This window comes from Canis aureus, chromosome 37 (assembly GCF_053574225.1).
Source record: "Canis aureus isolate CA01 chromosome 37, VMU_Caureus_v.1.0, whole genome shotgun sequence".
Classification (NCBI taxonomy): Eukaryota; Metazoa; Chordata; class Mammalia; order Carnivora; family Canidae; genus Canis; species Canis aureus.
In genome coordinates, this window is record NC_135647.1 from 26,314,814 (window position 1) to 26,341,142 (window position 26,329).

General features: G+C 38.3%; 1 protein-coding gene and 1 long non-coding RNA gene across 14 annotated transcripts in view; one reads left to right on the forward strand and one right to left on the reverse strand.

Moving 5' to 3' along the window:
- Window positions 1-26,329, forward strand: part of SPIDR (scaffold protein involved in DNA repair) — a 452,576-nt gene that overhangs the window by 144,404 nt on the left and 281,843 nt on the right. For all 12 annotated transcript variants that reach the window (XM_077885985.1, XM_077885987.1, XM_077885986.1 and 9 more), the window contains one exon: window positions 7,971-8,071. In XM_077885985.1, coding sequence (XP_077742111.1) covers window positions 7,971-8,071 — 101 coding nt within the window. The remainder of the gene's footprint in view (window positions 1-7,970; window positions 8,072-26,329) is intronic.
- LOC144306495 (uncharacterized) lies at window positions 13,064-25,244 on the reverse strand. 2 transcript variants are annotated; one of them, XR_013373577.1, is made up of 3 exons: window positions 25,125-25,244; window positions 19,906-19,962; window positions 13,064-13,352 (listed from the first exon to the last, which is right to left on the reverse strand). It is a non-coding gene; the product is annotated as an uncharacterized LOC144306495 (long non-coding RNA). The 2 variants fall into 2 exon arrangements; XR_013373576.1 differs by lacking the exon at window positions 13,064-13,352 and adding an exon at window positions 16,270-17,421.

Genomic DNA, 26,329 nt, shown 5'->3' on the forward strand with positions numbered 1-26,329 from the left:
GCTTATCCTGGAAGCTCTTTATCTCTCCTTCTATTCTGAATGAGAACCTTGCTGTGTATAGTATTCTTGGCTGCATGTTCTTCTCATTTAGGACCCTGAATATATCCTGTCAGCCCTTTCTGGCCTGCTAGGTCTCTGTGGAGAGGTCTGCTGTTAATCTGTTATTTCTCCCCATATAAGTTAGGGATCTCTTGTCTCGAACTGCTTTAAGAATTTTCTCTTTATCTTTGAAATTTGGAAGTTTCACTGTTAAATGTCAAGGTGTTGAATGGTGTTTATTGATTTTTTTGGGGGGGGTCCTCTCTGTCTCCTGGATCTGCATGCCTGCTTCCTTCCCCAAATCAGGGGAATTATCAGCTATGATTTGATCAAATACACTTTGTGGTCCTCTCTCTCTCTCAGCTTCTTCTGGAATCCCAATAAGATGAATATCCTATGTTCTGAAGCTATCGTTTATTTCCCTAAGCCTTTCCTCATGGGCTCTTAATTTTTTTGTTTGTTTGTTATTTTCCTCAGCTTCCTTTCCATCACCTTGTCTTCTATGTCACTCAGTCTTTCTTCCACCTCATCAACCCTAGCAGTTAGAGTATCCAGTTTATTATTTTTTATTTTTTTAAAGATTTTATTTATTTATTCATCAGAGACAGAGAGAGAGAGAAAGAGAGAGAGGGAGAGAGGCAGAGACACAGGCAGAGGGAGAAGCAGGCTCCATGCAGGGAGCCCAACATGGGACTCAGTACCAGGTCTCCAGGATCACACCCTGGGCTGAAGGCGGCTCTAAACCGCTGGGCCACCTGGGTGGCCCTAGAGTATCCAGTTTAGACTGCATCTAAGTTAAAGTATGTTTAATTTCAGCCTGATTAGATCTCAGTTCTGTAGTAACAAAGTCTCTGGAGCCCTTTATGCTTTTTTCAGAGCCTCCAGTAACTTTATAATTGTGCTTCTGAATTGAATTTCTGAGCTCGTGTTTAAATCCCCATTCAGTAATTCTGAGAGAATTGCCTCTGGTTTACTTTTGTGTTAAATTCTTCCTTCTAGTCGTTTTGTCCAATGTAGAGTGGCTCTATGAGCGAGCAGTCAAACATATCAGCCATGACCTAAGTAAATTACACCCTAGATGATTTCAAGGAGCTCAGAGACCAGAAAATAAAAGATAAAGAAGAACATAATAAAACAAATGGACTACTAAATTGATAAACAAAATTTAAAATAAAATAGTGAAAATAAAAAAAAAAAAAAAGAAGAGGAAAAAATGGGAGTGGTGATAACCTAGAGGGTTATCCTATTGGTTCTGAGTGTATTTTCTGTATGTTAGAAGATGCTCACCTCCAAATTTATATAAACCAGCAAACCTTTTATAAAGACCCAACTTCGACCACAAAGACCCCTACTCTTATAGTGTCTCTGGGAATGATTGAGGCTTCACTGCCCCTCCTGCAATTCTGTCCTACTTGCGTGCTAAGCACTTTTCAGTCAGGGAAGACTCAGGTGCGGGATTTTTAAAGTTCCTGCTTGTTCAGGGCTGGGCTTTTATGCCCTGGAGGCTTTCCTGGCTCCACTTTCGCCTGGCTCATTGGGGTTCCCCTCCCCCCACTTCATTTATTTGATTTTTTCTGCCTTCCTACCTTGTCAGAAGTGAAAACTTTTCTTTCTGTAGCATTCCAGCTCTTCCCTTTTTACATCTTAGGTCTAATTCATAGGTGTTCAGTGTGTTTTGAAAGTTATCTTGGTAAGTTTGTGGGACCAGATGAGTTGAGGACCCCAACTCTTCCGCCATCTTGCCTTGACTTGACTGAAAACAAAATTTCAGCGAACATTGAAAGTGGGAAGGAGTGCCATAAAAGCAAACTTAGTAGAGAGTTTCATGGAAAAAGGAGTTCAGTAGAAAAAGTAAATGTCACAGTGAAAAACACAGGTTTGGGTCTGTTTAGGAAATATTTATGTCAAGAAAGGGCAGGTACAGTGCATACTGAGAACTCAATGGCAATGTTAGTGAACTAGCAGGGGAGGAAGCAAGGGACCCATGGCTCAAGGAGTTCCCAAGACATAAGGAGTAAGGACTGTACTGTGACTGGGATTTGAGTTGAGAATTGAGATACTGAGATTAGCTGCTAGTGGCTGAAAGGGATCTTTGGTTCAAAGAGATATGAGAGGAAAGATGAGGCCTATTCAGAGAATAATGAGGAAGACTCTGTGGGAACAAAGTAGGATAATTGTTCTGTCAGTTTCCAGGATGCAAGTAGAGGAGGGGAACCAGGGGACAAGAGCCCATAGGAGCGGAGGGACAAGCATAAGGATTACAGAGTCTAGTGGGATGGATGTAGAATGATGAGTCAATTCATGTCTGTTCACTATATATGCTTATAACATATATATGCTGGTAACATAAAATAACTCAGAATAGGGCACCTGGGTGGCTCAGTGGTTTTTGTCCCCCTTAGGGTCAGGTCATGAAGAAATTTCACCCAGGAGGCAAAAGCACTGTACACTGAAAAGTATAAGACACTGATGAAAGAAATCGTGGAAGACAAAAATAAATGTGCTCATTGATTGGCTGAATTAATATTGTTAGTTATGTTAATACTGCCCAAAGCCATCTACAGATTTGGTGCAACCCCTATCAAAATTTCAGTTGCATTTTTTATAGAAATAGAACAAATTTAAAATTTTCATGGAACCACTAAAGACTTCAAACAGCCAAAACAATCTTTTGGCTTTTGTTTTTGTTTTGAAACCAAGGCGACACACTTCCTGGCTTTAATCTGTACTACAAAGCCGTAGCAATCAAAGCAGTATGGTATTGGTATAAAAAAACAGACAAACATTTCAATAGAACATAATGGAAAGTCTGGAGATAAACCCATATATATGATCAATTTCTTTGTGACAAAGGAACCAAGAATATACAATCGGGAAAGGACAGTCTCTTCAATAAATGGTTTTGGGAAAACTGGACAGCCACATGCAAAAGAATGAAACTAGACTACGATCTTATACAATACACAAAAAATGACTCAAAACATCAAAGATTTGAATTTAAGGATCCAAAACCATAAAACTCTTAGATAAAGACATGGGGGTAAGTTCCATGACATAGATCTTGGCAATGATCTATGTAGTGGGACTACATCAAACTGAAAAGCTTCTGCACCAAAAAAAGGAAACCACTGATACAGTGAAAAAGGCGTTTTTCTGAAAGGGAGAAAATATTTGCAAATCATATGTCCGTTAAAAGATTGATATCTAAAATACATAATGCATACAGCTCAATAACAGAAAACCAAACAATTCAATTAAAAATGGGCAGAAGAACTGAATAGATACTTCTCCAAAGAAGATTGACAAGTGGCCAACAGGTACATGAAAAAGTGCTCTACATCAGTAATCATTGGGGTAATGTAAGTCCACATTCATAACCTGTTAGAATGGTTATCATCAAAAAGACAAGAAAATGGGGCATCTGGATGGCTCAGTCTGTTGAGCAGCTGACTCTTGATTTCAGCTCAGGTCATGATCTCAGGGTTGTGAGATCAAACCTTTCTTGGGCTCCACAGTCAGTGGGTAGCCTGCTTCTTTCTCCCCGTCCCTCCTACTGCTCTCGCGTGTGCATGCACTCTCTCTGTAAAATAAATAAATAAATCCTTAGGGGAAAAAAAAAGACAAAAGGTAACAAGTGCTGGTGGTGATGTGGAGAAAAGAGAAACTAATGTTCACTGTTGGTAGGTATGTAAATTGGTATGGCCACAATGGAAAACAGTTATGGAGGTTTCTAAAAAAAAAAAAATTAAATATAGAACTATCCTATGACCCATCATTTCTCTGTTCAGTAATAAATCCATTAGAAATGAAAACAGGATATCAAAGAGATATTTGCACTCCCTGCTTATTGTGGTATTATTCAAAATAGTTAATATGTGGAAACACCATAATCTCAGCCAGTGTATAAATGGATAAGATGTGTTGTGTACACACACACACACACACACACACACAGGAGTATTATATGGCCACGAGAAAGGTGGAAGTCCTGCCATTTGTGACAACATAGATGGACCTTCAAGGCATTATGCAAAGTGAAATAAGACAGACAAGTACGACAAGTACTGCATGGTATTACTTACAAGTGATATCTAAAAACAAAAAAAGAAGTCAAACTCCTAGAAACAGAGTAATAACGTGGTTGCCAATACCAGTTGTGTATACATGGAGGTAAAAGGGTACCAGGTATAAGATGAATAAGTTCTGAGGATTTAAAGTAAAATACAGTAAGAGCTACTACCTTTGTGCTTTGATAAGCTTTTTCAGATTGAAGAACAAAAGAAACTGTTAGTGTGAAAATAAAATATAGTGATTGATGTTAACATTTTATTATACAATTGAAATTTGCTAAGAGAGTAGAGTTTAAGTGTTGTCATACACACAGAGAAGAGTTAATATGTGTAGTAATGGATTTGTTAGTTAACCAGATGGGAGGAGTCCTTTCACGTTGTGTATATATATCAAATCACTACTGCTTTAATTATCTTAGTAAATCTGTCAGTTATACTTCATGGAACTTTTTAAAAAGTTCATTTGCATGTATACAAACAGGACCTTCTTGAACTGCCTGCATGGCTTTTTAAAATAATGAGCAAACGGGGTGCCGGGGGTGGCTCAGTAGGTTAAGCGGCTTTCTTCAGCTCAAGAGTCCTGAGATCGAGCCTCACCTCGGCCTCCCAGCTCAGTGGGGAGTCTGCTTCTCCTCTGCTGCTCCCCCTGCTGGTGTTCTCTTGCTTGCACACATTCTCTCTTAAATAAGTAAATAAAATGTTTAAAAAATAATGTATAGGTTTTTACTAGAATTATGATTGTTGAAGTCATGATGTTTCCATTCTTTTTTGTTAAACATTTTATTTATTTATTTATTCATGAGAGACACAGGCAGAGGGAGAAGTAGGCTCCATGCAGGGAGCCCGACATGGGACTTGATCCCAGGGCCCCGTATCATGACTAGAGCCAAAGGCAGGTGCTCAACCACTGAGCCCCCCAGGTCCCCCTGCTGTTTGCATTCTGAAGTTTGTTGCATGAGAATTTCTCTGGGCAGATTGGAGCAGAGATATTCTATGAAGCATCAGTACAACTCCTGATGACTAAAAGCAAGCTCAAATGTGGATTCTATCTTATGGCTCTAGGTATTCCCACATGCAGAGAACTGTTCTGCATTTATTTTTACTCTATCTTTTTACTTTTTGTCTCATAATTCCTACAGTTTACTTGGGGATGTGGCTTTAACCATGTACTGCTTTCAGATTGCATTTTGTCTTTTTTTTTCTTCACAGTCATGGGATTGAAAATCAACATTTGACAAATAACTGTCTAGATCATTGTACAAAGAATACAATGTTTTGCTTTTTTTTCTTGTGTTCATTATGAGTTTCTTTTTAAGTAGTACTCTGTAAGAGGCAGTAGCTATACCATTGAGGCTAAGCTTATGAACTCTGGAGCCAGACTGCCTGGTTGTGCATCGAGGTGTACCACTTAGCACATGTCTTACCTTGAATAGGTGTTTATTTTCTCAGTGCCTCAGTTTATCATGTGTAAAATGAGGATGACAGTGGTACCTAGTGTTGTTTAGAGGAGTATAAATGAGTTACTTTCTGTAAACAGAATGATATGAAGCAGAGCTGACACATATATTAAGTAGAGATAGACATATATGTACAGTACAGGCTCTTTGGCATATTTGTGATTATGAGAATTTTAAATATGTATATTTATATATACTGTGCATGTATATGTTTATAATATGATATGTGCATATATTTATATATATTCAGAAATAATAGTGCCTATAGGAAAATAACTGTAGAAAAACAAAGGTAGTATGATAATATATATAATATGCACAAAAATAAGATCTTTCAGTCATTTCATTAGAAAAAGCATAGTGTACAAGTAAAAAATCATAATGAAATCAGTAAGATCAGTGACTACTATTTCTTGAAGATTTAATTGCTGGGCACTGTGGTAGGTCTTTTCTGGTTTCAACAACTTATTTCTTCATCTAGCTAGTTATATAATATTGGAGAATTTCCTTAACCTCTCTCTAAGCTCTGATTTTATCATCTATGAAGTAGTTATTGATGTCTGTTCTTTCTTTATAAATGTATCTTTTTAGTATAAAATGAGATAATGTAGTGAAATGATCAATGGGCTAGTACATAATTGTTTGATATATATTGATAAATTATGTAGCATGTAATCATAATGTTGGTTAACAACTGATCCTCAGTTTTCTTGAGAGCACAGATGTATTAGGAGCTACTGACTTCTCTGACCCTAGGTAGTTTACTGAATCAAAAATATTTGTATGGAGAAAGACAATTATTATATGATCTCAGTCATATGTGGCCTTTAAGAAACAAAACAGAAGATCATTGAGGAAGAAAGGAAAAAATAAAACAAGACGAAATCAGACAGGCAAACCATTAGGAGACTCTAAATCATTGGAGCCAAACCAGGGGTTGCTGGAGGGGGGAAGGGTAGGCTAACTGGGTGATGCACATTAAGGAGGGCACATGATGTAATGAGCACTGGGTATTATATAAGACTGATGAATCGCTGTCCCCTACCTCTAAAACCAATAATGCATTATATGTTAATTAATTGGATTTAAATTTTATTTTACTTTTTTAAAATTTTATTTATTCATGAGAGACACAGAGAGAGAGAGGGGGGCAGAGACACAGGCAGAGGGAGAAGCAGGCTCTATGCAGGGAGCCCAACGTGGGACCTGATCCCGGGTCTCCAGGATCACGCCCTGGACCGAAGATGGCACTAAACCACTGAACCACTGGGGCTGCCTGGATTTAAATTTTAAAAAACAAAAAATATCTGTATAATATATGTTCATATGTATTTATGATATACATATCAATAGATATATAATTATATATGATTTAATAATATACATTATTATAACTACATATAATTTAATATAAAATATACTTGTTATATCATTATATTTTATAATATATAACAATGTAATTATATAGCAGTGTATAATTATATATTTATATATAGTATTAGTATATGTTATAATATAATTGATATATTAGTATAATAATATATAATAGTATAATATTGTATAATTCACAGATGGGTAAGAGTTTTTGTGAAGTATGTCCATTTTTATGAATCATTTTCCTGCCATACATGGAAGTTTTATTTTTATAGTGTTAGTTAGTATCTTTGTTGTGTGCTTGTGATTTATACTCAGTTGTCTCTGTGGTCCAATTAATAAGCCCATCAACAAATTCTATTTGAATGTTCTCTATCAGCATTTGCAGGTGTTATTCTTTTTTTTTTTTTTTTAAGATTTTATTTATTCATGAGAAACACAGAGAGGAGAGCGAGAGAGGCAGAGACACAGGCAGAGGGAGAAGCGAGCTCCATGAAGGGAGCCTGACATCAGACTCAATTCCAGGACCTTGGGATCACACCCTGGGCTGAAGGCGGCGATAAACCGCTGAGCCATGCGGGCTGCCCTGCAGGTGTTATTCTTGACTACAATTCTGACCGCACTTTAATTTATATGTTTTGTCCCTGTCTGCCAAGCAGTTTGTGAGGCTCCCCCATGGCATCGCTCATTGCCTTCTTTGCATCCCTGGCCCTAGCACTTTGCTAGGTAGAACAGGAAACCATCAGTATACGTTTATGGGATAAATAAACAAAGAATAGAAAGGAAGTCAAATTGATCTGACAGAGTAGCTTGCATTTCTAAGAATCAAGAAACTGAGCTTCTAAGAAATCTTTAAAAAGGTTACTGATCCAGGAGGATTGGGCCTCTAGGAAGAGAGCGTGATGCCAAGTAAGTTAGAATTTGTATGTTTTATCTATTTGTCTCTGGTTGGAGAGTATAAAATATAAATATTTCAACTCTTCTGAAGTTTTTCTTTTAACTAACTTAATACATTATAATTATTGAACAGAGGCGGGCTAGCAGAAAGACTAAATGGACTGCAGAATCGAGAGAGATCTGCCATTTCTTTGTGGAGACATCAGTGTGTTTCTTACCAAAAGACACTTTCAGGTAAGGCCTGCACTGACATCTGAGACTGTGGGTTAAGTATGTGCCAGTTGAAAGTATTTAACATTAAGATATATAAGTTTGATCATTAGTATTTTCATGACTTTTTCTTTTCTCCAGGTGTCCTGTAGATCTTAGAAATTGTTCTAAGGGATACCTAGTTTTTCCTTGGAGTCTGGCCACTGCACACTTAAAAAGCCAGATATTGGATGTACCATCTTTGTACTACATTAGTGTTTATGCCACACCTTTTTTCCCTTTCCATCACAAAAAACTAGAATGCTGATTCTTGAGGGTTCTTAGAGATCTTCTAGTCTGAGCTCCTCTTTGGGGAATGGACAGAGTATGTAGCCTAGCAGAGGGAAGTGACTTGCTCTGATTACTCAGATTAGAGGAAGAAACCGGCTAGAGCCCCAACCACCTGACTGCCAGTGTCATGCTCTTTCAGTGGGGCCACATTGTGCCTCATAAAAGTAATTTTTTCACTCCTCTACTGATTTTTCTTAGTATTACATTGAGGAATAAAAAAACACCCCAGATTGGACTTTATGTGTCAAGTATGGTATTTATCCTGAATTTTTTTGACTTAATAGTCTTGAAATATTGGAAATATCCTCAAGGTGAAAAAGAATACTTGGAGAAACTTTAATTTGGAACATAAATTCCTAGGAAATAGGGCAGCCCAGGTGGCTCAGCAGTTTAGCATCGTATTCAGTCCAGGGCGTGATCCCGGAGACCCGGGATCAAGTCCCATGTTAGGAGACCCGGGATCAAGTCCCATGTTAGGCTCCCTGCATGGAGCCTGCTTCTCCCTCTGCCTGCATCTCTGCCCCCCTCCCTCTGTGTCTCTATGAATGAATTAATGAATAAATAAGTAAATAATCTTTTTAAAAAAATTCCTAGGAAATAATTGGGGAAAAATAGCTTCTGTCTGCCTTCTTTTCTCCTTCAGCATTGTCTCTGTCATTGTTGTATCACATTTGGAGGCTTACTGTATGGTAAGTACAATGTTGAGGGCTTACTACATATTAAATCATTTAGTATGTAAAATGTGCTCTAAGATTCAATTTGCTTTCCTTATTTTCCAGGGACAAAAGCTGTAGGTTGAATATATGGTGTAGATGAGTAAGTCCAGATTGAGGTTATATATGTAGTCCATGTTCTTATTCACTGATCTATTAAGGCTTTTATTAGATGATCTGTTTAGGCTGGAGAAAAGATTAAAGAAGGCAAGTGATTAAGAAACCAGCAAAATAGAAATAGTGATACAAATGTGATTTTTGTTTGGGAAAATGTAGTCTTTCAACGTGTAGGTCCACTGATTTAAGGAGTAGAGGACATAAATTTGAATTTGTAAATCATGAATCTTGTGTAGGATCCCCTAAAATCTAATGATTTTGATAGGGAGGTGTCAGATTACCTTCTTAATTATTCATGTTGATATTCATATTGATATATACCAGGAATCATTCTACATTGTTGTCCTTGGCTTCTCATTACAGTGAATTGGTCCAAGTGTAAAGCACAGAGTAGAGGTATCTTCTAGAGTTGGAATAGAAAAATACCAAGTAAAATAAGTGTGACTGTGTGCTTGGAATGAAGAGGGGAAATACGACCTTTTATTTGGCTCATAAGCACCAAAAAGCTTATTTGGAATGTTCCTTATAATTTGGGGATATAAATTATGCCATGAATAAAAGACAAAGGCAAAATAAAAAGCACAGAGCCCAAAATGAATCCATTAATTTGGTATATGAATGTACCCATCTCCAATAGATTTTGCTTTCTTTCTTTTCTTTTTTTTTTAACTAAGCTCCACACCCAACATGAGACTTGAACTCACAATCCTGAGGTCAAGAGTCATGTGCAGTGCTGACTGAGCCAGGTGCCCTTTCAATAGATTTTTCTTTGACGAGTCTGAACATTTTTAGATTTGGATTTCATTTTTTGTTTCTTTTACATCAATGTATTATTTTTCAGGTCCATCAGACCCTCTCCTTGGTGTCTTGTAATACATCGTGCTATTTTTCTCATTCCTTTTTTTATTTTTATTTATTTATTTTTATTTATTTTTTTTTTTTATTTATTATTTATGATAGTCACACAGAGAGAGAGAGAGGCAGAGACACAGGCAGAGGGAGAAGCAGGCTCCATGCACCGGGAGCCCGACGTGGGATTCGATCCCGGGTCTCCAGGATCGCACTCTGGGTCAAAGGCAGGCGCCAAACCACTGCGCCACCCAGGGATCCCTCCTTTTTTTATTTTTGAAAGGTTATTTATTTATTTGAGAGAGAGGGGAGAACAAGTGGGCGAGCACAAGCAGGGGGAGGGGCAGAGGCAGAGGGAGAAGCAGGCTCCCGGCTGAGCAGGGGGCCCAATGCGGGACACCATCCCAGGGCCCTGAGACCATGACCCGAGCTGAAGGCAGGCCCTTAGCCGCCTGAGCCACCCTGGCGCCTCTTCTCATTCCTTTTTATATTTATTATAAACATGTATTGGGAAGAACATTTCACTATTTTGTTTACCTTGTGGCTTGGCAGAAGTTTTTTCTTTCAGTTTAGAAAATTATATTTTCTTATTTCTATATATTTGTAATTGAGTAAATAAAGGGAAAACTTGTAAATATTAAATAGAGGTCCTCCTTCTACCCCCCAATTCCAAGAATGAAAATCTAGGAAACAACTGAGATGCAGTGATGAATTTATGACACTCTCTATATGGTTAATCTAAAGCCTCTGAGCCTCTTACTTTCCTACGTAAGTGTCTCGACTGAGCTCCTGCGAACAGTGACTCCCATGCTGCGTAGGAGCACGTATGGCTATGGGACAGAGTCAGCACTCGTAGATGGTGAGAATAAAGAGATACAGCATTATTCTGAGGTCATTTTCATACCACATCTGATAGTTTAGAGGCAACCAAAATCAGCTGCTCTTCCTCCACCTTAGGGTTTGGATGTGCCTTCCGGCTTACAAGTCCTAAAGTCAGATTCCATTTTATATCTTACAGAAGTGGATTGTTCATCTTAGGTTAATTTTGACTGAACAGATGAATACATCGGGCTTGGCTTTCCCTTCTAATGGGTTTACTGAGAAATCTCGGATTAGTAGTAATTTTAGGAACCACATCTTGGTTTTTGGTTAGATATGAAGTATAGCACTCAGTCCATCTTTATTTCCTTCAAGATACAGTTAATCCAGGATACAATCACTGACCTTATTCAAACTTTATCAGTTTTACATGTACTTGTGAGTTTGTTTTGTTTATGTGATTTTATCATGTGCAGATTCAGGTGCGCACCACCGCAGTCTGGATACAGAATAGTCCACCGCAACAATGCCTCAGGCTACCCTTTCATAGCCACAAACACTTCTTTCCCACCCTCCTTTCTTACATTTTGCAACCACTAATCTCACCATTTCCATAGTTTTGTCATCTCAAAAATTTATGTAAATGGAATAATACAGTGTATAACCTTTTGAGATTGGCTTTTTTCACTCAACACAATTCCTTCAAGATTTATCTAAGTTTGTATGTGTATCGGTAGCTAACTTCCTTTTTCTGGTGAGTGGTAGCCCATGATATGGATGTACCAATATGTTTAACTGAGGGACATTTCGATCATTTCCATATTTGGGCTATTACAAATAAAGGTGCTGTGAATATTAGTGTACAAGTTTTTGAGTGAACACAGGTTTTTATTTTTCTGATACAAATGATCGAGGCAGCAATTACCAGGTGTTATAATAAGTGCATGTCTAGTTTTATAAGACATTGCATATTAGTATCAAATATTTCAACGAATATTTCTAACATAGCATAATTTTTTTTGACATCTTTGTAGATTTCATTTTTTAATTCACTTTTTCTGGGCTATTTTATAACTCCCACTTAGAATCGTTGTTTTCCCTGTTTATACCTTTGAGTATATTTCAGTATAAAAGTCATATATTAATATTCTTCAACCTTGAACAAGTTTTAAATGTGTGCGTATTTCCTTGGCTGTTTTATCGTCATCACTAAGAAGAAGGGACTGAGGTTGGCGACAGAACAGAGAAGTGTGTGTGCGGCATATGAACGCTAATGTAGATGGGTGTGTGAGTTGACAGGCAGAGAAGAGGGGGCCAGAGGCCTCACCACTAAGGGTCTGGAGGCCATAATTGGATTTTCTTAAAATTTATTGAAGTGTAATTAGCATACGTTATATTAGTTTCAAGTGTACAACAAACTTACTGATATGGCAGTTCTGTGCATGACTCAGTGCTCACCGTAAGTGTGGTTGCCATTTGTCACCATGCAGTGTTGTTACATTATACTGTTGACTATGCTAACTATATTCTCTGTGCTGTACTTTTTATTTCCATGACTTACTTATTTTATAACTGAACGTTTGTACTTAATAATCCCCTCTGTCTATTTTGTCCACCTTCCATGTGATGCCTTAGAAATATACATTTTGAAATGTGGCTGTGGAATGGGAAAGGATGATTTTATTTTTCTTCCTTTCTGAATGGAAACAGTTTTCCAACATTCCTTTGTGATGGCCAGTTTTTATTATGTGATATCCAAAGCATTTCATGGATTTGTTAATCCGTTTAATCTTCACGATAACCCTTCCAGTTAGGTCTTCTGATCCTACTTAAAGATGAAGAGAATGTGGACAGGCACAGCCCTGTGTGTCTCGCCAGCAGGTCACAGAACCAGATTTGCATCAGTCTGTCTCAGTGGCCTGAGATCATATTCCATCTCCTTCTAGATAGATTTTTGGGAGGCAGATCCAGGTAGGCACCGATAATGTATGCCTGGGGCATGACTGAGTTCTGGAAACATGAGTGTAGTGAAGTCTGCCCCGATTCCCTTGCTCAGCCTGTGTTTAATAAGAGTGTGACAAATATTTTCACAATATGTTTGATATTCAAGTTTTTAGAACTAAAAATAGTTAAGAATATTCTTAGATGGATAAATCCTGTGAACTCCTTGTATTGTTTAGGAAGAGAATGGGGGAAAAAAAGCTAATGAAACCAAAAAAAAAAAAAAAAAAAGACGTTCTTCAGAGAAGTTATTTTTCATTATGAGATTTTTGTTCTGAAAAGTTCACTCTAAATTTGAGAAAGATTGTAAGGGAGAAAAAGAAACAAGTAAAATCTGTGAAGTACAGTAGCATTTACCGGTGTCCAAAGCAGAATTCCCTCTGAATTATCTTTTTCTTCAGCACGTGGCTATCAAATATGTTGAGAGTGGTCACTAAGAGTGTGTGCGTTCTCACTTGAGGACGCTTCTGATATACCTGTGAAGGTAAAAAATGATACAGGTTTTCTGTGCATGTTTGTGTGTTGCAAACATAATAAATATATCGTCTTAGGGATCCCTGGGTGGGTCAGTGGTTTGGCGCCTGCCTTTGGCCCAGGGCGTGATCCCGCATCGGGCTCCGGGTATGGAGCCTGCTTTTCCCTCTGCCTGTGTCTCTGCCTCTCTCTTTCTCTCTCTCTCTCTCTCTGTCTATCATGAATAAATAAATAAATAAAAATCTTTAAAAAAGGGATCCCTGGGTGGCGCAGCGGTTTGGCGCCTGCCTTTGGCCCAGGGCACGATCCTGGAGACCCGGGATCGAATCCCACGTCGGGCTCCCGGTGCATGGAGCCTGCTTCTCCCTCTGCCTGTGTCTCTGCCTCTCTCTCTCTCTCTCTGTGACTATCATAAAATAAATAAATAAAAATTAAAAAAAAATCTTTAAAAAAAAAGTTTAAAAAAATATATTGTCTTGAACTTCAATTAGTATTATAAGAGTAAAGAACAGACTTATTTATTCATATTGGTATTCGTATTTAACAGCTTTTGTATTAGCATTTTTATTTTTTTTTTTTTGCCTGTTGCCACTGGGTCAAGGTCAGCTGAAATTTTGTGAAGAGTAGGCCACAAAATGCTATGGCTTCCATAATGCCTTTCTCCCATACTGCCATCAGGGAACCCTTGCTTTCCACTTATGGCACGAGCCAGCCCCTCAGGGCGCCCCCCTCAGTTAGTTGGTGGAATGCCCATGCTGGCTCAGCTCCATGAGGTGCTGAGTCTCCGTAGGATTCACAGTTACTGGATTGCCAGACCCTTTTAGATGACTTAACTATGCACCACTAGGGTATCTGCTTAAAGTAAATGTGTTCACTTTTCAGGAGTTACTGTTTTCTCATTTATCTTATTATTTTAATTTCCTAGTCACTTTGCATTGAGAACATTTCATTTTCCAACCATAACTTTTACAAAATTATATTCACTGCCTTACTGTTTTTCCAATGCCATATTTTATTATACATGTCCCCTTCAAAGGTTTTGTTGCTTTTTTATGGGGTTTTTATTTGTTGTTTGTTTCTCCTGCAGAGAATGGCCTCTGAATTTAGGGGAAAAATCTGCTATTTATTATTTCTTCCTTTATTTCTGGATACCAGACTTGAAAGTTTTTCAGAGTTGATGCAAATTGGTGAGACCGGATTTCAGATTGATGCAGATAATTTAAGTGATGGCTCCCACTGAATGCTCCTTCCTGCCAGGCACCGAGTGAGGCAGTACCTACACACTTCTTCATGTCACTAATTGTCTCCAGAACACTTCAGAGCTGCACTATGCCTTCCAGATCATAAAAGTACCCAAAATGTTCTATTATTAGTCCCATAGAATCAGAAATTGTTTGTTAAATGAGGAAAACTGATTTGGGGATGGAGATAGGGCTGCTACTCTTTTAAATCCTGTTTTTCACTGTCAGTTGTTAAACAATGTGGGGTTTTTTTTTGTTTTTTGTTTTTAAGTTTTTTTGGATATTTAAGATCACTTCAGTTAGTGAATCAACTGAAGACGAGAATCAGTGTTTTCAATTAGCTAACTAATTATGAAACATTGGAGGTTTTATTCTTTCTTAACTTTTGCCAGAAAAATTATGTTCTGTTTAACTGAGATTTTGAATAGTCCAGTTTTTTTCTGTTTCTGTTTTTTCCTTAGTTTTAGTGAGAAAATCAATAAGTTTAAGGCATACAGCATAAATATTTGCTATACAAATATCATAAAATGATCCCACAATAAGTTCAGTTAACATCTATCTTCTTACGTAGATATAAGAAAAGATAAAATTTTTTACTTATGATGAGAACTAGTATTTACTGTTTTAGCATTGACTGTAGTCAGTTTTGTAGGTTACATCCCTAGTACTATTTAATCTTACAACTGGAAGTTTACAGTTTTTAATAATCTTCATCAGTTCCCCCCTGCAACACATGTGCACTGTGTGTGCATTCGCTTGCTCCTTTCCAGCTCTGGTAATCACAAATCTGATGTCTTTCTCTGTTATTTGGGGATATTTTTGGGTTTTGGTTTTGTTTTTATTTTTTTGTTTAGATTCCACATATTAGTGAGATCATTGAATTATTTCACTTAACATGTGCCCTCAGGGTCCATCTGTGTTACCACAAGTGGCGAGATTTCCTTCTCATGACTGAGTAGCATCCTATTGTGCATATATTTTTTTTCCAGTGTGTATGTGTGTGTGTGCTCATGTATATGTGTATATATGTGCACATATCATTTTCTTCATCTACTCATCTATTGATGGACACGTAGGTAGTTTCCAGATCTCAGCTATTGTAAATAATTCTGCTGTGAATATGGAGATGCAGATATCTTTTCAAGTTAGTGTTTTCCCTTTCTTTGACTAAATACCCAGAAATAGAATTGATGGATTAGATGGTATTTCTCTTTTTTATTTTTTTGTGGAATCTCCATACTGTTTTCCACAGAGGTTATACCAGTTTACATCCCCATCAACAGTGCACAAGGATTTCCTTTTCTCCAAATTCTTGCCAACATTAATTATTGTTCTTTTTGGTGCAAGCCATTCAAACAGGTGCAAGGTGATATCTCACTGTGGTTTTGATTTGCATTTCCCTAGTGATTAGTGATGTGCATCTTTTCATGTACCTGTTGGCCTGAATAGCCCATATTTTAATTTTTTTTCCTTTGTGCAAAATCATTATAATTGAAAGATTTCTTTAGGTTATTATTGAAGACCAGTAAGAGGCAATTTACATTAGTATATATTATGTTCAGGTAATGAAATATAAAAGTACAATTTAAACCTTTGGAAAATGGTTTATGCATTAGATGCAGTGGATGCAACAGAATTTTTATTTAGATGTCTTTTACCATGTGAATATTTCCTTTTATTAAATTATATCTTGTGTTGAAACATAAACAAAGAAGAAAGACCAGAAAACATAGACATGCAGCTTAACACATGCTTATAAAGTAGGTACTGCTATAACCACCATTATTATTACTCTTGTTTCTTTTATTCGTTCATCCAGATTTTTATTAAGCAACATATATGCTTCCATCACTGACACAGTGTCTGACCCCATTATAGCATTATAATTAATTTTTTCTTGCTTCCTTATTTAAAATAGTAAAGCTTTAGTCTTTAGAAGGAAACAAAACAGTATTTTGCACTTGAAGATGTTTTAATAACGTCTGTGAAACTTTACTTATTCAAGTGCTTTTTGGAAAATTAGACAAAAGAAACAAAACTAGAAGGAATAAAGTATATTATTTCTTAGGAATTGTAGGGTAGAATGATTACAGCGAATTATTCCTTAAAGAATGTTTTATTTATACAATTTCAAAAGAAATTGAAAGAATCCATATACTATTCCTTGTGCTGATGATTAACTATAATAAAATACTCAGAATAGTGCTCTGGAGCAATTCTAACCAATGCCTTTAAGCTTTCTTCACATTGTATAGCAGTTTGGAAATACTAGTAAATATTATAAAATAAATTGTAGAAAACCATCAACAAAGGTTATCGTTGGAAAAGGTGTTGGGGCAGGGTTTCTTTTTAAATATTTCGTTTATGAAAGAAGAAATTTATCAGAATCAAATACATTGCTTTTATAATTAAGAAGTAAGAAAAGTGAGAAGTAGCAAATAGCACCCTGGATTTTACTTATCAGTTACTAAAATGTGCACCATTGTATCAGGAGGCAAATAGCTTAATAATGAGACTGGTTTTTCCATTGGGGCAGTTTTTCAAAATGCAGAGTATAAGCTGTTGTTTGTCCTTGAGCAGAAGCAGCTGTGAAGAAGCTCAGAGGCTTGGTTTTGTTCTCTGACACCACCACAGTTTCCCATTAGGTACTCTCCCTGGAGCTCTCCTTGTTACCTGCACAGACCTTACGTAGGCATTTCTGTGCTCCCGATGCAAAGGAGGGCTGAGTCTCAGAGAACCCTGGCCTTGGGCCACCCACTGTCCCCAGCGTCCCTCTGGCCAACCCCAGGAGAAGTGGCTGCAGGATCTGAGGAGCAGGGTCCCGCTGGCCCTGTTGGGAACAGGCAGGCAGAAATCAGGCCCCTGCCTCCTTCTTGTTGCTCTCAGGGACCCCTCTGAGTCTGGGGAGCCCATTTTTCAGACTCACCACTTGAGTGGTCTAGAGAGGAAGAAGGAATGTCAGGGCCAGCATTTTCTTTTCTTTTTTCTTTCTTTTTTTTTTTTTTTTTTGAACATAAATAAAAACTTTTATTTTTTTAATAATAAATTTATTTTTTATTGGTGTTCAATTTGCCAACATACAGAACAACACCCAGTGCTCATCCCGTCAAGTGCCCCCCTCAGTGCTCATCACCCAGTCACCCCCACCTCCCGCCCTCCTCCCCTTCCACCACCTCTAGTTTGTTTCCCAGAGTCAGGAGTCTTCATGTTCTGTCTCCCTTTCTGATATTTCCTACCCATTTCTTCTCCCTTCCCTTTTATTCCCTTTCACTATTATTTATATTCCCCAAATGAATGAGATCATACAATGTTTGTCCTTCTCCGATTGACTTATTTCACTCAGCATAATACCCTCCAGTTCCATCCACGTTGAAGCAAATGGTGGGTATTTGTTATTTCTAATAGGGCCAGCATTTTCTATCCAGAAACAGTGGTGTGAGTGGAAAGAAGAGCCAAGAATCCTGTGTAAATATGTGTGTGTCTCAAAAGACTTACCTAATTTCTTTGCTGCAATATTATCTCACAATTAAAGAATAATTTGGGGTAGAAAATGGTGGGCTGATTATTTCTATCAAAGCAAGTTGATTGGCAAAGTATGAGCCCTTTATTTAGACAAGAAATAATTGTTAGGAAATACATATGGTTTAATCTAAGTCTCCTGTAGCTGTGTTTTTAAAGTTAGGAAAGAGAGCTGTTGTGAGCTGTTCATTTAATTTGTGTAATTTTGGGCAACATTTTATGCCTCATAAGTATTTTGTTTCCGTGGAGACATAGGGGATTTGGGGCAAAATAGGACAAGTTTATAAAACAATGTATTTAGATTTACAGAATGAGAATGACATGGATTGAAGAAGGGTTGTTGTTTTAGAGTACACAGTCTTTAAAAAGTCACTTAAACTTCTTTTTCTTAAAGTTTGATGTACCTTATTTACCACTCTAGTTTCCAGTGAGGGGACACTGCAGTGACCTGCTCCGTGTGGGTCGACTCCAGTTTGGCTGTAGTTCCTTTTCTTGACTTCCCCTTTCCTTTGGGCTCAGGGGAGCTGTCTCTGGCTTATCTCCAGCTTCCTCCAGCCAGTAAAACCAGAAAGCCAATTACATGTCGAAGCTTTATTTTTTTTCTCTTTTTTACCCCTATCCAAATTTTGCTGTAGCCATCGTATTTAATATGGCTTTTTGCCATCCTGTGCAAGAACAATTCAGAATTCACATGAATTCTCTGGGCTGAGGTAGTCAGGTTGGGAGACCCACTATGGTATTAGTTTGTCCAGTGTTAGGGCTGTGATTTCATGTCTTAAATGACTATAATTTCCAATGATCATTGTAAGTGTAAGCTAACAAGGAGTATGAAGGGTTCATATTTGAACTCTTGACTTTCATAATGTTATTTCATAACTTCATTAAAAATAAATGATGGGTCCTGAGAAATAGAGGAGGAAATACTACCACACTCAGCTCTCTGCTAGTGTCTCTGTCACACCTCTGCTGCGTCTGCCAATCCATTCTTACCTTCATTTCTTAGAAATTATGTCTTGTGAATTTTTCTACGTAAAAAATCTATAAAATGTGGTTTGGTGACACAGCAGAATTCAGTGATGCCTTTGGGTTCCCTGTAGATTACTTAATCTATGCTGTCTCCATTTCTTTTCATATGAAAAGAAAAATAGTAGTTTCCAGTTTTAAGATTGTTTTCTCATAGGCCTGAGGTTTAAAAAAAATCTTTATGTCTGTTTTCTGGTGTAAATGATCTGAAAATAAGACTGCACAGTTGGCCCATTCTGAATGAATTGTATAGCAGGCAAAACATGTTTCTTGTTGAATTCTATATGTAGTTCAGTAAACAAAAATTCATTCATAGTGTTAAATTGGGACCTTGTCAATGATGAACATTATCTACATCTTAAAAGCCCTGTTTTCAACAATTAGTAAAGTATTGATATTGGCAGGGCAGCAATTTTCTTTTTATTTTTGGCTCTCTTGAGTAGTCATTTTTACCCTCAAGCCTAAGTTCATAGCAGACTGGCATTTGTGAATGCTAGAAATCTTGTTTGTCATCTTGACCGTTTCACCAATCTAGTTTTCTAAATTTCTTTAGCTCATTTTGTTTTCAAAGGGGTTATAGGTTTTCCATTTGGGATCCTGCTTCCTGGAGAAGACTCTTTGAAAGTACAAGCCCAGACTTGACTTTTTCCTCGTCTTTCAGTAGGGATTGCCAAGGAAGGTGGCCCTGCTCTGGTAGCCCATGCAGTGTGAATCTTAATGAAAGAAAGTGCTCTAAGAGCGCTGCTCCTGCTTATCACACAGTACTACCTACCTTTCTGACTAGATGCAGTTGTAAATTTTTCTGTTACCAAATAGGAACTTTTTCAACCTGCAAACAGAATAAACAAGTTCTTGGGTTAGTGAAATGCCTTGTAAAGTTGTAAAAAATTGGAAGCTGCGCTTTTGTTTTGTGATAGTGATTTATAAGAGTGGTGGGGAGGCCCACTCTCATATCCCTTTTCGTCCTACTGTGATGCTTCATTTCCATTAATTAGTTTTTTCCTGCAGTACTCACACAGCTGGGCACCCTCCCTCCTGGTTTGCTCTTCCCATGTTCGTTTTCCTTCTTGGTTTTTTTTTTATTTTTTATTTTTTTTTTATTTATGATAGTCACACACACACACACACAGAGAGAGAGAGGCAGAGACATAGTCAGAGGGAGAAGCAGGCTCCATGCACCGGGAGCCCGATGTGGGATTCGATCCTGGGTCTCCAGGATTGCGCCCTGGGCCAAAGGCAGGCGCTAAACCACTGCGCCACCCAGGGATCCCTCCTTCTTGGTTCTTTGCTGACTCCTCTTTTGTGTGCAACTTCAGCAGATGTTCCTCAGACTTCTGTCCTGGTCCTCTTCCTGTCCTCGTGGCCTTGATGGGTAATCGAGGATCTGCATGCTGCCTCCCCAAGGAGGTTTGGTCCTTCTGTGTCCTGGTGCCTTTCTTGGCCAGCCCCAACCCTACCGGCACCTAAGAACTCTGCACCTTCCACAGACCCAGCGTGCCCCAGCACTTGCCTTTCTTGGTCTTAATTGAGCTATTTTCCATTAAGACTTTCTTGTACATGTTTTTCAATCCATGTCGCCCCTATATTCTGATGATTCAGCCTCAGAACTCTCAAGTCAGAGCTCTTCATGTATTGCATCTGCTACTAGTTAAGGCTCAAATTCTCTCATGCCTGGATGATTGTGTCAGTTTCCATCTGGTCTCCCTGCCACTGACCTTTCCTCATTTTCAGCCTATCACAGTCATCATCCAAGAGGCAAATCTGATAATTTCATGATTCTGCTTTTTCTTTTGACTGCTTATTACCCTTGGAATAAGTGTTCACCACCTTTAGGCTGTCTTGTGCGGCATTCTTGGTCATGTGCCCAGCCTACCTGATGTCGTCTCATTTCCCACTTCCCCACACCTGTGCGTGATGCTGAACACCTCCTTCATGGCTCAGCTGTGTCCTTCATGATGCATTTGGCTACTGGGCCTAATAGACTTTTGTCCCTTTGTACTTTTACTGCCAGTATCGTGTTATACTGTAATGACACAGAGTATAAGTGAATAATAGCTGAGCAGAGTGCTGCAGAGACGCGTAGGGCTTACCCAGAAGCTCCCATCAGTGTCTGGTAACTGAGGAGGTGTTTATGATGCAAACAAATAGATGTCAGTGGGGAATTTAAAAACATTACGTGACATCTGAGTGCAAACACAGTCCTCGGGAGATGCTGGTTCTGGCCTCAGCTGTGCCAGAACCCAAAGCCTATGTGGGCACATGTGGGGCACAGTGATCTGTGCCTCACTTTCTTTACTGATCACAGTTGAATTTGTTAGGCCTTGGGTTCTTTTGACTTTAAAATTCTGTCTTGCTGTTTTACCTTGTCTTGTGTGCTGTTCCCATGTAAAGGCACTCTGAGCATTTTTCACGAAGGAGTCCCTGCACGTGTTTTGCTTCCTTTGCACTTTTTCCATGATTGGAACTGTCTGGTCTCTCGCTGCATGATTTTCAAGAGAGGCACGTTCATGACATCATCTCATTTTAATCCTTAAGTTCCTTTCCCTTCTCCTTTCCTCCCCTCTTCCCTGTTAGTGTTTGTTATAATATTGTTGAACAGATACAGCACCCAAGACTGAAATACCTACTTTTGTTTAGTAGTTGTGAATTTGCTGTACTTGTTAGGACATGCGCTGCTCTGGTTAATTGTAGATTTTGCCTGTTTTGACCTAATATAAAGTGACTCAGCTAATGAATTAGAAGTTGTTCATTAGAATATCCTTTCTAAATAATTGTTACAGGAGAGGAGAGGTTTGAGGATTGGTTTTGGAATACGTATCAAGAATAGTAGGGCAGGGGATCCCTGGGTGGCTCAGCGGTTTAGCGCCTGCCTTTTGCCCAGGGCGCGATCCTGGAGTCCCGGGATCGAGTCCTGCATCGGGGTCCAAGGCATGGAGCCTGTTTCTCCCTTCTCCTGTGTCTCTGCCTCTCTCTCTCTCTCTCTCTGTCTATCATAAATAAATAAATCTTAAAAAAAAAAAGAATAGTAAGACAGTAGAGGCACCCTGGATTCTATGAATGCATCAGTAAGTGTGTTTATAGTGTTTCCACATGCAGAGGGTGTGCTCTTCTGTACAGATGTACATGCAGTTCTGGCCTTCTTCAGTATTGTTTAGAGGAAGGTAGGTGTGAGCCTCTAAACCCTACAGCACTCTTCAAATCATCTACAGTTAGTAATTTGCTATGTTACGATGCCTGAAAATTTTCTCAACACATCTATTTTTCAGTTGATGTTACATTTATAAAAAAGATACTTAGATATCTATTTCTCTACTTTTCTTTAGCCGTAAGAGCTTTTAAAAGTTGTTTTCAGTGTGATTTTTGGGTACCACTTTAAACCTATTTTCCTAGCCAAGAATATTACCTATAGTGTTATGAAATAAGGTATTTTAAATGAGGAAGTTTTTTTGATAAAGAGGGCCTTGCTTTGAGTATTCAGAGGAGCAGGGGCATTATTCACATTTGGTGGTCCTCTACACTTCACCCATTGGAAAGATTAACCTGGAATGCTTCTGTCTCCCTCCGTCAGCTTGGGCTGCCATAACAAAGTGCCACGGATCGGGGAGGCGGGGGGCTTACGAAACAGACATTTCTTCTCACAGAGGCCAGAATTCTGAGATCAGGGTGTTAACCATCATGATCCAGTCCCAGTGAGAGCTTTCTTCCTGGCTTATGGATAGCTGCATCTAGCTGGGTGCTCACATGACCTCTTTGTGCACAAGAAGAAAGACAGATCGCTAGTGCCTCTTAGAATCCTACTGAATCTGTGCCCCCATCCTTGTGACCTCATTTAACCTTAATTCCTTCCTTAGAAGCACCATCTTTAAGTATAGCTACACTGGAGGTTAGGGTTAGAGCCTCACATGTGAATTTGGGGGGACACAAACATTCAGTCCAAAGCATTTGCCAAAGACCTCCCAAAATTCATGCCCTTCTCATATGCAAAACATAGTCATTTCATCCCAACAGTCCATAAAGTTAAACTCATTCCAGCATCAACTCCCAAGTCTAATGTCCAAAGTCTCATCTCTAAATATCATCTAAATCATAGGTGGGTGGGAGTCTAGGAACCATTCATCCGGTGGCATAATTCCTTAATAGCTATAAGCCTGTGAAACAAGACAAGTTAATGTGGTTCCAAATATACTGCTGGGACAGGTATAGGATAGGCATTTCATTTCAAAAAGAAGAAATGGGAAAGAAGAAGGGGGTGGTAAGTCTCAAGTAAATCCAAAACTACCAAGGAAAATTCCATTAGATTTTAAGGCTCAGGGAAAATTCCTTTAGTTCAGTGCTCTGCCCTCCAGGTCTACTGGGATATCAGAGTTACCTCTATGGCTCAGTAGGGCCTTTGCTCTTACAGCTTTCTGCAGAGGCCTCACCACTGAGGCAAGGAGGAGGCAGACTCACCCAGCTAAACCAAAAAAGTACACCTATCCTTTGAAAACCAGGAGAAATAATCAGCCCTGCCCGCTGGGCCTAGGGTTGAGTGGCAGGCAGCACCTTTAGAGTCATCCTTCCCTTTTTTGAAAGATGATGCATATTCACAAAAGAATAGTCCTCTTTTGACAGCCTTCCTTCATTACTTCTAGTGTCTGTCTCCTCAGTTCAAATAGCAGTATTTTTGCTCATACATTGTGCAATCTCACTATCAAGTGATAGTCTAGCCACACCCTTGGTGTTCTTGTCCAAAATGCTTTATTTTTTGCAATATGGACAGGCAGAGAACTTTCAAAGTCTTGAAGTGCTGCTTCCTTTTTGCTTAACAATTCCTTCTTCAATTCATCTCTCCTCTCTCAAATTTTACTCTTAATTCAGGAGGATGCAGGCTATATACCATTTACATTTTGGTTAGAAATCTCTGCTGAATAATCTAATCTTGTGGCTCACAAGTCCTATCTTCTGCAAAACACTAGAACACAATTCAGCCAAGTTCTTTGCCACTTTATAACAATTATTGTCTTAATCAGTTTGCGCTGCTATAACAAAATACCATAGACTGAGTGGCTTAAACAATAGGTATTTAATTCTCACACTTCTGGATTCTGGGAAGTCCAAGCGTAAGGTGCCAGTAGATTCGGTTCCTGGTGAAAGCCAACTTTCTGGTTTGTAGACAGCCACCTTGCTTATATCCTCACATGGCAAAAAGAAAGATCATCTCTCTTGTGTCTGTCCTTATAAGGGGCTAATCCTGTTCATATGAGCTCCATCCTCATGACTTCATTATTTCTGAAAGCCCCGCCTCCAAATACCACCATTAGGGATTAGGACCTCAGCATATGAATTTTGGTGGGATACAAACATTCAGTTCATAGCAATCCCCTTTCCTCCAGTTTCTAATAATCTCCTCTTCATTTCTGTTTGATGTCCCACCAGAATTATCCTTAACATATATATTTCTAGAATACACCTTAGAACTCCTCTAGCCTCTAACTCAGCTCTAAAGCCACTTCACATTTTTAGGTATTTGTTACAGCCGTACCCAGCTTGAGTTGCCGTGACGAAATACCATAGATTATGTGGCTTAAACAACAGAATTTTTTTTCTCACACTTTTAGAAGCTTAGAAGTACAAGATTTGGGTGCTACCATGGTCATTTTCTCAAGTGAGAGCTCTGCTCCTCCTTGTTTGTAGGCAGCAGCTATCTGGTTGTGTGGTCTTGTAGCCTTTGCTCTATGCTTGGTAGAGAGAGATTGGGATTGCTGGTGCCTCTTCTTACCAGGACACTAATCTATTAGATCTGAGCCCCACTGAATGGCCTCATTCAACTTTAATTACTTTCTTTGGAGGTTCTATCTCCAAATACAGTCACACAGAGAGTTAGGACTTCAACATATGAATTTATGGGGGGCACAAACATTCAATCCAGAATATCCCTCTTGTCCGTTTTTTATATAAACTTTGCTTAGGGATCCATTGTCTTCCTGGAACCTTTTTATACTTTTTCCTTACCTAGATTTCTTAAAAAACTGGACCGTTTATTGCCTTTTCACCCTCTCCCAAAACAGTAGGCTGCCTCGGCAGAAAAAGTCACAGTAATGTTTCTGATGGTAGTACTGTGACACTGTGATTCTAGGTGGCTTTGCTACATTCTGATTGTTTTCATTGCTTTAGACTGCAATGAACATTCCGATCGCCTGGTCAGTATTATCTAGGCTTTTTCTTTCTTTCTTTCTTTCTTTTTTTTTTTTTAAGAGTTGGGTTTCAGATTTCTATTTCATGCTTAGGATTATTGTGGCTTTTGGTGAAGAATATTTTAAACTGGGTGAAAAGGCAAAAAAAAATGTGGAATCAAGAAGTGAAAGCACAATTGTTTATAGTTCAGTAAGCACTTGTGGTTAACAAATGTGTCTGTTCATCATTGCCAGATGACTTAAAATTTTATGGGAGAACATAAATTTTAAACAAAAAGTAATTTTGCTGTTTACAGGGTAAAGATGTGAATTTCTTCAGAATATAGTTTTTAGGCAACCTGGACCTCCTGCTTTGGAGCTTTCTGAGTTTTATTGTGAAATTATCTATGAAAAGAATCTGATGGCAGCTTATAAAATTTACTCAGAAACTAGCTTTTATTTAACAAACAATAATAATGCAATTTTGCAACTAATAAGAGTCTCACACATTGAATACTCACAGGACCATAATATTGCTAGATATCTGGGAATCCTTGGTAAAATTAGGCATAGTTAGAACCTCTCAAAAGAAAAGATAGTATGATTATGTACGAACAACACAATTAAGATTTCATTGCATGTTAATGAAGAAAACAGTGGTTTTCAGATACAAATAGTGAATAGATAAAACATCACTTGGATTTGATTTTGGAATATATTGTTTATTTTTCTTCTTAGAGCAGCACTTGAATCACAGTTAATTTACATTCTTTGGATGCGTATCACGTCCAATTGAGGTAAGGGGAAATCATCTTGGTTAACAATGAAACTAAGACTAATAAAATAGTTCCCAACGTTCTTTACATCAATTTGTAGTAGAGTTGGCTTATCCATACGTATTTATTAGTACTGATTCAGATACTGCATTGAGTTCATGGTTTAGTAAACAAAACTATTCATTTTATGTGTGAAAATAATGGTAAGTGAGACGTGCAGTGATAACATAAAGAAGAGCAATAAACTCATCTGGATGGGAAAAGAAAG